This window comes from Apium graveolens, chromosome 6 (genome assembly GCF_009905375.1).
Source record: "Apium graveolens cultivar Ventura chromosome 6, ASM990537v1, whole genome shotgun sequence".
Taxonomy (NCBI): domain Eukaryota; kingdom Viridiplantae; phylum Streptophyta; class Magnoliopsida; order Apiales; family Apiaceae; genus Apium; species Apium graveolens.
Window position 1 is genome coordinate 282666489 of NC_133652.1, and position 16935 is coordinate 282683423.

Genomic DNA, 16935 nt, shown 5'->3' on the forward strand with positions numbered 1-16935 from the left:
AATTTCCCTCACTAAATCATCATACATATTTATGGTTTGTGTTTAAGAATTTCAGTGATAAATACTACATTTTGTATCAGAGCGACGTTTTCGGTGAATGCCCAAATATATGCCAAAGATTGAAACAATGGAGACAGACAAGAGCACGGAAGGATCAGTGGGATTTAGCTACCTGATGCTGACTAGAAGCAATTATACTTTATATGTCACATCCATCTTATATGAATGTGTAAATTAGATCGCCTCCTCTCATTTTTTAAAAGACTATATACTTCTGCACCATTAAGCAAATATATGCACGTGTTAGATCTAATCTAAACGACATGCAACGATAGGAATAAGAAATCTGCCATTTCGCAGGGACAGCTCCGAACGTGACAATGGAGACATCAAACGTATTCAGCCCTCGATATACTACTGTTGAGTAATCAGCTCATCTAAAACCTTAAGGTGCTAGAGGAAGGCCCTAATTGAATCATATACTTAACACTCCCCCTCTCTCGAAAGCCCATTTATGGGTCGAAGAGCACCGGCACCCATTTTTTGGGTATTAATTGTCTTTAGTGTCCACGATAAATTGTGAGAATGTTGGGGGTGGCTGGAAATCGAACCTTAGTCCTCCCACCAGCCTAAGCTCTGATATCATGTTGAGTAACCAGCTCATCTAAAACCTTAAGGTGTTAAAGAAAGGCCCCAATTGAATCATATATTTAACAATTACTTATAAAAACATAGATTGCATTGCTTCAAATGCAACAGAGCGTCACAATTTTATTGTTGGAGGTCAAAACTTGAAACTGGTTTTACGGTCTTTACATAATTTGTATAAAGAAGTAATACATGAAACTGAGATTTAATTGACCCGATTTTTTCATATAGAAATTGAGATTCAATTGACCACATTTTGGTTTTATTTGAATAAAAACATTTTTTTAACTCTTTAAAATCCGAGAATGGTCCAAAAATTCCTAAGAAGTTACGGGAACACACAGTACAAATTGAAAAACAAACACAGTTAGTGGTTTTCCGGCGAGGGAGGTGCTAGTCGAAGTTGAGTTTGTTGTTACTGTGAACACCAAGCTCGGAGCTGTTTTATCTTAGAGGAGTTGTTGCAAACATCCCAACACAGCATGTGGGGCAATTATTTTTCAAGAGCAATCCGTAGTTCGAGTAAGGCGTGGCGACCCAGTTGTAAAGCCTGGCGACCCAGTTGTTAATCTATTTTGTTTGTTCCTGTTGATGGCTTCACCTTTTCTGTTTCTTAATAACTCTACTACAGTTATGGTTACGGGTTCAATTTCTGAACTTTCAATGTTATTATAGTTGCTGATATTCATGCTAATATTTTCATGTTTTGTTCGCTAATTATTTACTTGACCTTGACTTGTTAAATATGTTGTATAACTGTCTCTATGTTGTTTTAATAATTAATATTTCCAACAAACAAGGTGTGGACAGATTGTGTGACATCTTCGGACTGAGGCAGACCATCAGGGATCATTTTGAAGTGGAAATCAGGCAGGCCGTTAAGTGAGTTCAGGCCTCTTGATTTTAGCAAGCGTCTGTGATTAAACTCGGTGTTGACAAATGTTATGTGAAAGCCCTTGTGATGAAAAAGCATAGCTAGTTTTAGCATGGGATTTATATGACTCTGAGCCGGAAATGGTATGCACACAGCATGAGGCTTACATTTTCATATGCTAAAAGCTCCATCTCTTGTTGAAACTATGTTTAGGCTCTCAAATATGCAGGTATTTAGTCTCAAAATGAGTGAAACATACATAAATAAGTTATGCCAAATATGGCGGGCTATGCAATATATGAAACTATACATTTTTCAATCAGTAGTAGATACACAGTTTTTTTCTGATGTCTGCAGAGTAACGGTACTGTTTTTTGTGCCAGGTACATTAGGCTTAGCGTTGGTTTTGCTTGAATAGTGAAATGAGAACCACACGAAAACATAAATCTCATCACGCTGTACTTATTTTTAAGCTATTACTTAATATCCCTATTAGGTAATTATGATAATATTAAGCTATTACTTAATATCCCTCCTCCACCGTTCAACAAATTTCCGTTGAACGAGAATTGAATCCAGAAATAAAGGTTATATACTAACAAATGAGAAATCTCATCACGCTGTACTTATTTTTTGAACAAAGAAAAATTTGCCACCTGCTTACATGGATCAGTTTTGTGAACACTAGAACCTTAATTTCTATAAGTGTAAAATTAATACTGAAGTGTTTGTTTAACATTATATGAATTAAAAAAAATGTAAAACTTGTTACAAAATCATAATCCGCACCACGTTGGGGAACATTTTGTTAACATAACTTGAAATCCATAGATTGAAACAGAAGGTTCAACTTAAAGTACTCGTGCATTGTTTACCTTTCCATACAAAAAACTTCAGGGTTTGGACAATAGGACCTTATTCACTAATTTTTCTAGATCAGAGGATGATGAACCATATAATCCTACTGCTGCATTAGCCTTTTTCTTCCACTCGGTGGCCTTCTTCCTCATTTCGGTGCCTTTCTCTCCTTGCATCAATTCCCTGACATGCATCTCCAGTTCATCTCTATTAAGATTCTTATCAATCTCTATGCCTACACCCCAGTCACCGCAAGCCAAATTGCAGTTAGTAGTTTGATCAGCAAAAAATGGCCAACAAAGCATCGGGACACCACTGTATAAGCTTTCAAACATGGAATTCCATCCACAATGTGTCAAAAATCCACCAACAGCTGGATGATTAAGAACTTGTTCCTGTGGACACCATTCTGCTATAAGCCCTCGATCTTTAGTTGCCTCGAGAAATTCAATAGGAAAAACTGCAGTTTCACCAACAACCAAATCAGGCCTAACAATCCACAAGAAATTTTGGTTGCTATTAGCAAGCCCCCATGCAAATTCTACTAGCTTTTCAGGTGTCATCACCGTAATGCTTCCGTAACTCACATAAATAACTGAATTTGTTTCCTTCATATCAAGCCACTTTAGGCATTCCATATCTTCTTTCCATAAGCTGGATCCAAGGGACTTCAACTTATTTTCTGGAAGTTGGTCGACGAGTAACTGAAGAGGGCCTACAGCATGGACTGGTGGACAAACACATGAGAGGGCACCTAGAACATCAGACTCCAGAGCATTAAAAGAATGGAAGATTATAGCTGAGCCCGTGGTGCATCTTTCTACTTCAGTAACGAGGAACTGAACCATTGGATCATTGGAATCAGTTGTATGAAAGAAAGTCGGGAAATCTTTAATTTGTATACTTTTTATTCCTGGAATCCAATTTACAGTGGTGCTCAGCTGGTCATTCAAAGAACAGCTTCCGGCTGTTGAGACAATCAAGGTAGACATTTTCGATATTACAATTACCCATAAATGCTCGAATTAGTTCAGAGGCTTTAAGGGAAAAAATTAATATAATTCAAAATTTAATATACCTATGAGAAGTAATATTTAGGATAAAACAGGTTAAGCATTGAGCACATCCCCACATATTAATGGCCTTCAATTCATCAAATTATCTTAAGTAATTTTTACTATGCCAATGAAATTAACTATTTCGCTATATCTTCTTCAGGAAACAATGGGAGTAGTATTGGTTCATCGATCAAATTGATTGTCACTGATCCATTAAAGAAAGTGTTGCATTTGTAAACTCTGTTAATACGTTGATCTCCTTCACGGATTAACTATTTATTTTGTAATGTGACATATGATCTTAAAAATCTTGTCGATTTCTACATACATACCTTTTAGTGGTAGAAGGCCTTTTTCTTCAACTTGTCTATATTGCATGATCAACAAGAAAATAATAGCAGGTGAAGTAGAAAAACAAGCACAGGGGACACCGATCTCTTTGGCAGCTATGACAGCGAAGCTCATGATCGCATCTGCTACTATGCAAGTCACTTGTGGTACACCAGTAGACGAAGAGTTGAGCTTTTCCAGCAATAGCCGAAACGGGGCTAAGCAATTGTTTGGTGTTGACAAGAACAGTGACTCAGCAGATTGTGTAACATTTTCGTCCGTTGGAGGCAGACCATCAGGGATTGTTTCAAAACAGAAGTCGGGCAGGCCATCTAGTGACTCGAGGCCTCTTGATCTGAGCAAGCGCCTATGATTGAACTCGGTGTTGACAAATGTTATGTGAAAGCCCTTGTGGTGAAGAAGCATAGCTAGTTTTAGCATAGGATTTATATGACCCTGAGCTGGAAATGGTATGCACACAGCATGAGGCTTTCCATTTTCTGATGCTGAAAACTCCATCTCTATTTCTGATGGTGAAACGGTATGCTCTGTACTCTGTGTCCTATAAGCTCCCAGAACATGCAAGTCAACTATGGGGAGTATGAGGAACAAAGATAGATCTGTAAACTTGTCAGCATAATACAAGTGTTAGTTTAGTCAATACTTTCAAAAGATGACAGGGATTTGTGAGTCATTACAAATTATAATATTCCCTTGGAGATTTGGTAAAATATAATCTAATACTCCTCTTATTTTTTTAATACACGATATACAACTTTTCTGCACATTTCTTTAAATTCTTTAATTGCATGATTAAAATTGAAATTTTAATTTACAAAAAGAAAAATTTAGGAATAATGATTTTAACTACGCGATCAATGTATTTTAAAAGAAAAATGTTTTGTGTACAAATTGTGTACACAATTTTGTACATAATTTTTTAATTGGTGTTGTTGATGTAAATGCAAGGGACCATATTTTTTCAGATGATTAGAACTAATTTTTCTCAAATTCTCATATTTTAGCTATTTTGTTAATTTCCCTCACTCTTGTCAAGCCCAACTATTTGCAAAATTTAGGTCAATGTAAAACTCCTTGCATTCCGAGACGATGACCTTTTATTTTTCAAATAAATACTTGTCATTAATTCTTGACCTTATGGATTCTGTGGAGGTGTCTATATGTACCCGTCTGGCAAGTTTTTTTGGGTTGTTTGTCATGTCTAAGGAAAAGCATGTGATTTTTTCGTATATGTCTCTGCATTTTTATATGCATACTCAACTATATCATCTATAAGTTATATGAATTGTGTGTATGTGATTTTGCATGTTTCTTTCTCCCTTTATTTATTGGCCTTGCGGGTTTATATCTTGCATTCTGGAATCCATTTTTAAAATTTTGGAATAGTCAAAAGTGTCGATCATCAATAAAAAAAAGGTAAGGATTACTCATCTGAATTTTTATATTTTGATGAACTTGCAACTTTAAACATCTGCTGTCTCATGTTTCAGCTTCCCACTATTCATCATGTCACATAAATTGTGTATCTACACTCTAGATTACACTCACCAAATTATTTTCTACGAAAAATTCTGGTCCCATTTTTTCTTATTACCAAGGCCACTCTTAATTAATAAGAATTTCTAAATTTAAATTCATGTTACATTTGCAATCATAGATAAACATGAAGCATTTTAGACGGAGCTAAATTGCAAAATAATGTATTAAGTATTATTGAGCACCTAATCGGAAATGAAGTTAATTGTTAATGAATAATTTGACTTTGATGGACCGCTAGCATTGGTTAAACGAAAATGATTGTCGTGAGTATCTAATGTCACTACTACTTGATGTATGATTTTTGGAGTTGGCTGGGATTAAAGGTAGTAATAATAACAGTCATTACTCTTTATTTTTTGTCAGCCATCGGTATAGAATTCAGCAAGATAAGCAAACCAAGAGTTTGTTGCTCAAGATCTTGGGCTCCAATAAAGTCAATTAACCAAAGATGCTATAAATTGGTGCAATTCAATGAAAGTTGTTTTAGTTATTTGTGTATAGGAGTTGAAAATATTAGTCAAATGACTTATATTGTAAAAGTCACTGGGGTCATTAAAGAGAGGATCACTCAAAGATTTTTATTACTTCTTATAATGAGTGACTCGCTTATTTTTAAAAAAAAGAAGAATAGATGAGTGAGTTGAGTTTGGTAGCTATCATGGACAAAAATATTTCTCACATTTGTAGAATGTAAGTCATGTAACTGGGACCAATACAAATACGACATACAGAACTAAGCTATTTTTTCACTTGTAATTAATTTCTAAAAAACAAAAAGGATACAATGATTAAATTAGTTGCACAAATTGAAGGTTTGTGGAACATTAATTTTTTTTAAATCATATCATTTTAGTAACTTACCTATTCATTCCAATAAGTCATGCATACGAAGAATCATAATTTTAACTAAAAAAATTAAAATAAAAAGTTTATCGTTATATTTTTTTGAAATTTAATGAATAAAGAGATTTAATAACTTAATTAAACTCGATTTATTTTAGCACAATTGAGCTTGATGGTAATGAAAAGAAAACATATTGTAGAGTTTCTATATATATATATATATATATATATATATATATGTGTGTGTTCATGTAATCATTCAAATAAATCAAACATAAACGAATGATAGTACTAATTTAAAAAAACTTTAATTAACAAAAAGAAATTGTTACACTACATGTTATTTTCAATACATGACACATATTTCGTAATTTTTTTCCTAAAAGTTTCTTTTTTATTAAATGTTAAATATTAATTTTTATTTAAAAAAATCATTTAAAATGTGTATCGAATTTCCTGTCCTGGAGAACTCCGGGGAAACGAGTGAACTGATCAGGGAGCAATAGGGATTTTTCAATTTCAATAATCAGCCAAGAAGTTGAGGATATAATTCAAAAGTTAATTATACGAATATTCTAAACTTAAACTTGAGAGTTGCGAAAAAAGCTAAGTTTATAAATCATCAATGAAAAAAAGACAATAAAAGTTATAAATTTTAAATTATACTCCATCTGTTCCGCTCGATTGTTTTACATACTTTTTACTCATACTTAATACGCATTTTAACCCTATTATAAACTATAGTTCTATATTTTATTTTTAAAATTTATTTTTCTGTATAAAATTTTAAATATTATTTTTTATTTAAAAGAAAATATATTTAAAATTATTTAGAAAAATATGTTTTACTATAATTTTAAAATGCATGTCAATCTCCGTCCCCAATATAAAAAATCGAATGGGACCAAGGGAGTACAATATCATAATATCAAGCCCATTTAGAATAAATAAAATGTTAAGAGTTCGTAGAAAATCTTTTTGTATATTATATTGTACATATATTTTTGCTCTAAATATTTGTTTGGACCGCGCGAAGCGCGGTTTATTTACCTAATTTTAAAATATGTAAAAAAAATGCCAAACCACTTATACTTAAGTACGCAAATTCAGACTCTGCTTCAATATACTAGTTATAATTTATAGTTTTATATGATTCATGCTATGATTATCTTTTATCAAAAGGGAAGTTCAAGAAGTAATGGAAAGTATAAAAGACTTGCGAAGAGTAATAAGGAAAAATTGAATAGAAAAAAAAAGTACAGGGGTGATTTCTTTAAAAAACTAAAAAAGGAACATTAGTGAGAAGCTGATAAAAGGTGGAGTAGCCATATACTCGATAGATTTTTCGAAAATCAGTCGTAAAGAGAGAACTCGTTCAATTATTGTTTAAGTCATTTTTTTTTTTGAAATATGGATATCGAAATTTGATCCTTATTTTGTTCATATCTAGTTCAAAAAACATGATTACAAATTCAACCATCTCCAAATAAAATATGTGATCTTTTATAGGGCCATATTCTTAAAATTGGTTTGGGAACTAGGTTCAAAATTTGTGGTGAATCTTTTTAGCTCCGGCTATCTTATTAAAATTGACGGAAAATAAAATTCAACCCCGGTTAATATTTAAAATTTCACTTGTAATTTTGTACAGGAACTTCAACTCTGCCATAATTTTTAAAGCCCCACATGCATACTGATTTCAGCCCCCATTTGAATTTTGAGGTTAAATTAATGAATTCCATCTAAATGGATTACAGAAGGGTCAAAATTATATATGACTAAATTTTACAGTGGAGTGTAGAAAAACCGTTTTGCTCATTTTTAACTAAAAGTTAGAATTAATTTTATTTCCTTAAAATATTTACACAAACACCTTAGAACTATTTATGAAGTCTCACAAGTCACAATAAATTAGAAATATAAATTAAATTTCAAAAATAAGATTCATACAACTGGAGAGTTAAAATAAAATTTTTATAACTAAAACTTGAACACACACAATTTTTTATTTTTTTTTAAAAAAATCTTCTTTTAAAAAATAATGACATGTCATTTGACACATCATGCCACTCTATACATCCGTCACCTTTTATGTATTAAATCAAATTCCTGAAAAATTTCAGATATCCATTAGTTAAAAATTTCAACCAATACCATACTTGGATTTGAAAGGGACTGAATCAATCCCCAATATTGAAATCTTTTGAATCAAATGACCATTACAAAAATATCAAATACCAAATAAAAATAAATTATGATTTTGACTTTAGTGCAAAATCGAATTAATAGAATGATGCGGGCAAATGACCATTACAAAAACATCAAATGACAAATAAAAAGAAATTTTAATTTTAATTTTAGTACAAAATCGAATGTCTATTATAAATTAGATGACTGTTTGGAAGTGCTGTTAAAAACTACTATACCGTGAGAAAAGTGGAAAAAGTATTGTCACGAAAATTAGATGACTATTTGGTAAATTTTTTAATTTATGCATATTTTGAGATATAATATATAAAAATAATGTTTATGTTTTTGCTAACGGTTAGCAGCTTTTAGATAAAAACTTTTTCCAAATAAAAGTTTTTAAAATTTTACCAAACACATTTTTGAACAAAAAGCTATTGTACCAAACGGAGTCTAACTTAACAATGAAGTCAAGTTAACAATGAAATTTTGACTTGTATGATAAGAGAACAAAACAGAATTCAGTATGGAAATCAGTATGCTATCTCTCTATTCCTATTTCATGGCAAATTGTCAAGTATAGTACATTGTACGATCTACTAATCTGTCAAAAAATCCCAGGCCCGGATGCATTGGGAACGAGTGCATCGCAGTAACATACCGGTGCAACGTTATTTAGCAATGAATGAAGTCGTGTTGCTAGGAACAAGAAGATAAACAATGTAGAATGAATCAAAAGGATAACCCGTGGTTATACATCGTCGTGCTGTCATTGAGAGCTTTTGAGTTCTTAAGGTTGGAAAGTTCTTCAATTAGTTTCCTCTCTTCACCACTCAACCGTTTTGGTATCTCCACTTGAACTCTCACCAATTGATCACCCCTCTTGTTCTTTTTGTTTAATATAGGTACACCTTTTTTGGCCATCACCAATGTCGTCCCTGGTTGAGTACCTTTCGGAACTTTCAGATCTACCATTCCATCAACTGTGGGAACCTTAATTGTGGTTCCTAATATAGCATCAATGTAGGTAATCTTGCTAGTGTAAAGTATATTCGTGTCATCACGAATTAATACTTGATCTGGAATTACATCAATGAGCACAAAGAGGTCTCCGCGAGGTCCACCTCTCTCTCCTGCATTACCTTCGGCTCGGACTCTTAGTCGACTGCCATTATCTACACCAGCAGGGACTTTCAGATTTATCCTTTTTGACTTCCTCACTCGCCCATCTCCGCTACATGTGTTGCAAGGACTAGAAATTTCTCCAGTCCCACCACAAGAAGAGCACGTCATCACCTGCTGAAAGACACCCAGTGGGGTTCTAGCTGATTGGACAACTTGTCCTTGCCCCCCACAAGCTCTACATCTTGATGGCTTACTCCCTGGTTTTGAACCTGAACCATTACATGTGCCGCATTTCTCAAGTCGGGTTATTTCAATTTCTTTTTCAATCCCAAAAACAGCTTCCTTAAAGTTTAAGACAAGATTGTAAATCTGGTCCTCCCCTTCAGTTGCCCTACTTTGAGAGCCTCTTCCTCCCATACCACCCATCCCACCCATTCCATCAAATAATGACTCGAAGATATCAAAGGGATTGCCGAAATCCTGTAGAAAAAATTAATCAAATTATATAAGCACGATTTCATCGATTAGGACTGCCCAATTTCAGAAGGTACTGAAGTTGATTACATTAAATTTAGAAAGTACTTACCCCAGTTTCCATCCCAGAACCTTTAAGTCCAGCCTCCCCATACCTATCATATATAGAGCGCTTCTCATCGTCTGATAGAACCTGCAGTAAAAGATCAGTCGCTACTTAAACTCCAGCACAATTTGCAGAATCAGAGCAGCTACATGATTTCGGACGATGACTTGAAAACAGGAAATGTGAAGTTCACCTCATAGGCGTTGCTTATTTCCTTGAATTTCGCCTCAGCACCAGCCGCTCTGCAGTAAAAAGTTGCAGTTCAGAAAAGCTGATAAATACCATATCAAGTTTAAGGTTTATTAAAGTCTACTGAAAATCAAAACCAACAGAAAGGGCTTAGCTTCTCCAGAACAATTTGAGATGTCATTTGAATGACCCAAAAAAATGATACAAAGAAAGTATAAAAAGCAGTTTACATACTTGTTTACATCAGGGTGGTAACTCCTAGCAAGCTTCCGGTATGCTAAAACAGAAATACACATAATCAATTAAGAACTAATGAGACTACTAGTCAAGTCAATATATTATATACAAGATAATCTGGAAAAAAGATTTTACATCAGAAGAAGAAACTCTAGATAACAAGACCATATCTTACGTAAAATCATTTCACATGCTGAAAATACCTTGAATACTATAAGCAAGTAAAATGTGCTTTGAATACCTTATGCAAGTACAAAACCATTACACAGATATGCAAGAACATACATATGCGTACAATGTGACATGGGGAAAGGTAACCTAATAAACATTATAGTAATTACTTTTCATTTCTATTTTAAGTGCACCTAAGCTACATGGACTCTTTGAACCCCACATAGGTACAAGTGTCATCATAAAAAAATCTAACATAAGATATAACAGCCTCTCCGATAAATTCCAACAAAAATTAGATTGATTTCAAAAACCATAAAATCAATCATTTGAAGAAAACAGAGAAAAATAATAGAAATGAAGAACAATTACATCAGAATAATATTGACATGATAACAAGATGTAAGTTATCATCTATTAAATAAAACATTCTTTTTCAGGATTTAGCTCATTATTTGATCTGCATAATAAGCCTTTCATGGGAACCATGTGTGTTAAGCAACCAGATCTCCAAAAACCTTGTGGTGTTAAACAAGGCCTTAATTGGATCATATTATATTCAACACTGACCCTCAGTGATTTGGCACACTCCATTACTTTCATGGAATAACTACGAAATTGACATGAATCTCTACAGATTGTTTTTCTATGATACACAAAGTAGTACAGCATCATTGTTTCGAAGTTCCATCCCAAATAAATAGAGCAGCAGCAGCAATAGTCCAAGACTAAATCTGAGTGTAATGGCAGGGATAATAATAAAAAATGAATTCCATGAAAAGATAAGCTTTATGTTACTCAGACCCGGTTATGGAATGTGGGAACTGATACATATCTAGTGTGGGATCCCAAAAACACAAAGACTGGGACTATAGGAATCTTCTCCAGTTTGTACACACAAGTACGAAGACATTTTATTCTTTTTTTTTTTTTTTTTTTTTGCTAAATGACATTTTATTCTTTAGTATTGAACAAGTATTTTAGTTGATATTCACAGTAAGATTTAACACTAAAACTCGAATTAAATATAATTCATATATAACTCTGCAAATTAGGCATCTTGTTTTCCTCCTTTTTTAACACATCTCTACTTTTCTTTGTTCTTAACTTTAATTTATATTGCATCTTAATTTAATCTCGTAAGTGGTCTTTTGGTATGTCAAAGAGTCGACATTCAGTTAAACGATTAGACACATAGTAAGTGTAGTGCCCCAGTGTATGACATTGTACGTCGGCCACAACTGAAGAGCAAAGTTAAATAGGATAAGCATATAAGACATCTTAAGGCAACTATCCTAAGCACCAAGTAGTGCCAGCTGACAAAAGATATAGTTAAACATTAGTTTAGCAACAATATTATATCTGAATCAATTTAGAAAAAAAAAAGTATCTTAATCAACATATTCATAAACACATATAGGTTATCCAACACTTGTTGCACATTTCGAGAAGTCGAGAACCCTATGATATCCTAAAATAAGTGAAACAAAGGGACCATCTATCGAGAAATTATCCCTAGACAACACATAACTCCATATATATAGATTAAATTCCAAATATTTTCTTGAAAATGGAAGATAATAAAAAGTAAAGTATCTGCTATGACATAATATTGAAACAGCTGTATGAGATATATAGGTCCATGTACAAGCATATCCTTAGATATGTAGATATGACAAATAGGTTGCCTCGTGTTACTCTGCTAGCCAGAAGGCAGTTTATCCATCCATACAATTGCAAGATCTGATGTTAAATCTTACCAGCCATAAGTATGCAAAATTAGCACATTGTCTCATACAGGAAACAAAAGAGGCACCTATGCTTCATTGCCTAATAATTTTCCTCTTGATAAGTACTTAAATCGTTGTAGAAGTATGGCCAAGTTGATAGCTTTAGAAAATAACAGGAACATTGTTTTTTTTCTGTGATAAATAATATCAGGATTACTGAGAATCCAAATTCCAGTTCGGCAAACTCTTGTTTACGTCTATAAATGGCTCACACAAACAACTTTCATGGTCTAATGACAAATTGTAACAATAGATGCTACAGAGTAGAAATCTTTTCTTGCTCACAAGGCAGGAAAAAATCCTATCAACAATACCCAGATTAACAAGTAATCAAGTAATTTTTACATTTAGTGCTTGCAGATCAAATTGTAATGTCAACTCCACATGAAGTAACCATTAAGCTGTAGACAACAAATTAGACAACCAAGCAATAGTATACCAACCACTCTTTATTTCTGATTTGCTGGAGTTTCTTGACACACCGATGACATCATAGTAGTCCTGCACATGTAAATTGACAGAGCTAAGAATCAACATATTGAAAATAGCACAGCTCAGTAATGACTATATAATTGATGTGTTTACACCACAAGACTGAAACGGAAAACGTTCCACATAAACAACTTACAGTTTTAGATCTAACAGTGAAATGAGTTCCCTTGTGGGGAGACGGAGACTTAGACGGTCCAGTATTAAATAGTGTAAGCAGGAAATCTTGAGAGAACATGCTTGAACTACTTGAGGTCAATTCTCGTATCTTGGAGAACCTGCACAACATGGGATAAAATAAATTTTTATAAAGCAACCTTCAAAGAAATATCACTAAACACAAACTAGATATCCTCAAATATCATAACAAAATTTAGAAAACCTTCCCCATTATCGCGCCAATCACAATCTTCCCCACACCCAGAGAGAAGCAAGGAAGATTAAAACAGGGCACAGAAACTAAAATTAAAAACATGACTACAATTACTGCTCACCGAGGGGAATGCTTTGATAACTTCTTTGTGCAAAAACCTTTTAGTACTAACTGCGGTTGAACTCCATACAGAGCCACCCATGCACTTCCACAAGGTATAAGCGCCATCCAATTTTCTACATAATAACGAACAAAAAAGGGTCAAAACCCAAAACTTAAAATCAAGAATAACAAGTTCGAGGTTTATGCACGAAAGCAGTATTCAAAACAAGTGAATAATCAGTACCATGGATTAATACTGCTTAAATTAATCGCATAAAGATGTCTCAGCAATCAAACATCAATTCGAGGATTTTTACCAGTTGAAGGAGGACTATTAAATTTAAATGGCCGTTAACATAAAACTAACATAGCACAAAACTTTTTACATTACCACATTATCACTAACATTTCACTATCTTCATTACATCCACATTTCACACTCATTTCCAAGCAAATTTATAGAACAAAAATTTCAGTTAATACAAGAGATGTAAACTAATGAACTAAATCAGCATCCAAGATTGGAAGCTCCGCAAGCATACTTAAGAAAGGGAACTTTGAGGAATTGAAATAGGAAAGAAACCTGAGTTATTGGAAGCTCCGCGAGCTTGTAGTTCAGTCTCAGTTCGGTTTTTCTGGGTTTAAGATGGGGTTAAAATATCGATTGGTCACCAAATTACTGACCGAATGTATTAGTTTGGTTTTATTTAAATACTCCTCGGTCGCATTTTACAAGACTCTTATTTACTTTATTATAATTTTCTAACTTATTATAATAGTAAAATAACGTAATTCTTTTATATATATGATCGGTTGAAATTTTACTTATATTCTATTGATGATTATATTAGATTGATTTCTTTTATTTTTAACTTGTCTCATTTTTTAATAATATGTTAGATATATTTGTGATGTCATGTCTAATAATGATTTGAGTTTAATTTTCAGATCTTGACTAACATGAAAAATCAGGACTTAACTGGAAATCAATACTTATACTGAAGTCAGAACTTAAGATATCAGTACTTAAGTTATCAGAACTTAAGATATCAGAAGATATTTATCAGGAGATAATATCAGGACTTAAGAAGACTTTCAGATAAGGAAGGCGGCTGATTGAAAGAAAAGAAGATCAAGACTAAAACAAAATGAGATATGTATGAAGAAGAATTCTATGAAGAACAGAAGACTTGGAAGAAAAGATAACTAATTGATATATTTTAGGATACAGAATCATATTCGATATCAATTAGAAGATTATCTTGTAATTGTGTGTCTATATAAACACAACATAGGGTTTACACTATAAGTGTTATCATAATCGAGGATATTATTCATTGTAACCCTAGCAGCTCTCGTGATATTTGTTCATCACTGAGAGAGAACGGTTCCATTGCAATACTGTTTTATTAATAAGATTATTCTGTATTTCATACTTGTGTTCTTAATTCGATTTGATTGTACTATACACTGTATTCAACCCCCTTCTACAGTGTGTGTGACCTAACAAGTGGTATTAGAGCCTATCTGTTAACACATATACAGTTTAAGATCCAAAAACAATCATGTCTGAAGAAGAACAAACTCCAATCAAGCCCACCAAAACTGAAGAAACTCCAAAAACTCAGATCCACAGTCGATATGAGACTATTAGGGTTCTCATGCTGAAACCTTCTGAGTATCCCATATGGAAAGTGAAATGGCTATATTTCTGGAAGCTACAGATCCAGAATACCTTGACAGAATTAATGAAGGACCACATAAGCCAACCAAGCTCTCTGTTGTAGTTGCAGATCAACCAACAAAGACCGTACCAAAGGAGAAAAGTGAGTATACAGCTGAAGATATCTCATCAATTGCCAATGATGCAAAGGTAAGGCATTTGTTGCATAGTGTCATTGATAATGTCATGTCAAACAGGGTAATTAACTGCAAGACTACAAAGGAGATATGGGATGCCTTAGAGACAAGATGTCAGGGAAGTGATGCAATGAGATGAACATGAAGACTATACTTACTCAAGAGTATGCGCACTTTGACTTAAAACCTGATGAGTCATTAACTGGTTTATATGACAGATTTATCAAACTCTTGAATGATGTGTCACTGGTAGATAAGGAATATGATCTTGAAGATTCAAATCTTAAATTCCTTTTAGCTCTTCCTGAAAGTTGGGATTTGAAGGCAACTACTATAAGAGACAACTATGCTCTTGATGAAACTACTCTTGATGAAATTTATGGTATGCTCAAGACTTATGAACTTGAGATGGATCAAAGAAGCAAGAGGCATGGGAGAAAGTCAAGAATAATTGCTCTTAAGGCTGAGGAGGAATCCCCCAAAGTGGCTGTCTCAAAGAAAGGCAAAGGAAAGGCTCTCATCACAAAGTCTGATACTGAGTCATCAAGTTCTGATAATGATGAGGATTCAGAAACTGAAAGTCTATCTAAGATGGATGCTGATGAAGAGATAATGAAATTGTGTGCTCTTATGGTGAAGGGTATCACAAAGATAGCCTACAGGAAATTCAGAAGGGGAAAGAAGTTTTCCAGGAAAGTGGAAGTTGTGATAAGAAGGGATTCAGAAAATCTGAAGGCAAAGCTGGAAAGTCTGACAGAGGAGATTACTCAAATGTTAAATGCTATAATTGTGGTGAGAAAGGCCACATATCTCCTGACTGTAAGAAAGGAAAATATGACAAAGGCAAGGCACTGGTCACACGGAAGAAAAGCTGTACAGACACTTCAGATTCTGAAGATGAGGTGAACTATGCCTTAATGGCAAATGCTGATAGCAGTTCTGATGCTGCTAAGTTAAAGGTACCTCAAATAACTTATGTTTTTCATACTGATGACATTACTGAGTTGAGATCTTATCTTAAAACCATATTCATTAGTTATAGAGATCATAATTTAACATGCGATAGGTTAATTTCTGAAAATCTGGCTTTTAAGAAAAGGAATGACTATTTAGAAAAGGAGTTAGTTATGTTCCATCAAACTCAGAAAGAAAGAGATGATGTTTTTTATGTTAGAGATGAAGTGTTAAAATTGAATCAATCTCTAAAAACTGAGTTAGAAAAAGAAAGAGAGATTATCAGGACTTGGACTAACTCTGGTAGAACAACTCAGAATTTACTAAGTAGTGGAAACTGGAAAGAGGGCTTAGGTTATGGAGATGATAAAAGTGAAACAGGAACTGAACAAGTTAAGCCAAAGGTAAATCGTGTTAAGTTTGTAGCTGTAAAGTCTGATATTGATAAATAAGAAGTTAAAGAGAAATTAACTTCTGACAAACCAAAACAGGATAAGCTAACTGAAGTTAACATAGGCTTAATGACAAAGAAGCAGCTTAAGCATAAGCTGAAATAAATTAAGAATGTGAACAAGGTAAAGCCACCTAGGAAAAATAGGAATGGAAAGGAAGGTGTGAATAAAAGCAACAATTATAAGCCTGTTCCTAATTCTCCTAGAAAGAAATGTCATAACTGTGGAAAATCTAACCATTTGGCTTCTTTTTGC

The 16935-nt window shown here is 33.5% G+C and overlaps 2 protein-coding genes across 3 annotated transcripts; both read right to left on the minus strand.

Moving 5' to 3' along the window:
• Positions 1–2240: 2240 nt before the first annotated feature.
• On the minus strand, positions 2241–4417 carry LOC141663974 (7-deoxyloganetin glucosyltransferase-like). Its single transcript, XM_074469823.1, has 2 exons — positions 3771–4417; positions 2241–3347 (listed from the first exon to the last, which is right to left on the minus strand). The coding sequence occupies exons 1-2, from the start codon at positions 4285–4287 to the stop codon at positions 2416–2418; spliced, it is 1449 nt and encodes a 482-aa protein (XP_074325924.1). The 5' UTR covers positions 4288–4417; the 3' UTR covers positions 2241–2415.
• A 4416-nt stretch (positions 4418–8833) lies between these two features.
• LOC141668768 (chaperone protein dnaJ A6, chloroplastic-like) lies at positions 8834–14085 on the minus strand. 2 transcript variants are annotated; one of them, XM_074475775.1, is made up of 8 exons: positions 13998–14085; positions 13434–13548; positions 13079–13217; positions 12894–12951; positions 10487–10529; positions 10257–10305; positions 10070–10150; positions 8834–9963 (listed from the first exon to the last, which is right to left on the minus strand). In XM_074475775.1, exons 2-8 carry the CDS (start codon positions 13538–13540, stop codon positions 9091–9093), a joined length of 1350 nt encoding a protein of 449 aa, XP_074331876.1. In that variant the 5' UTR covers positions 13541–13548; positions 13998–14085; the 3' UTR covers positions 8834–9090. The 2 variants fall into 2 exon arrangements, with proteins under 2 accessions (XP_074331876.1, XP_074331877.1); XM_074475776.1 differs by lacking the exon at positions 13998–14085 and adding an exon at positions 13659–13777.
• Between the last annotated feature and the right edge of the window lie 2850 nt (positions 14086–16935).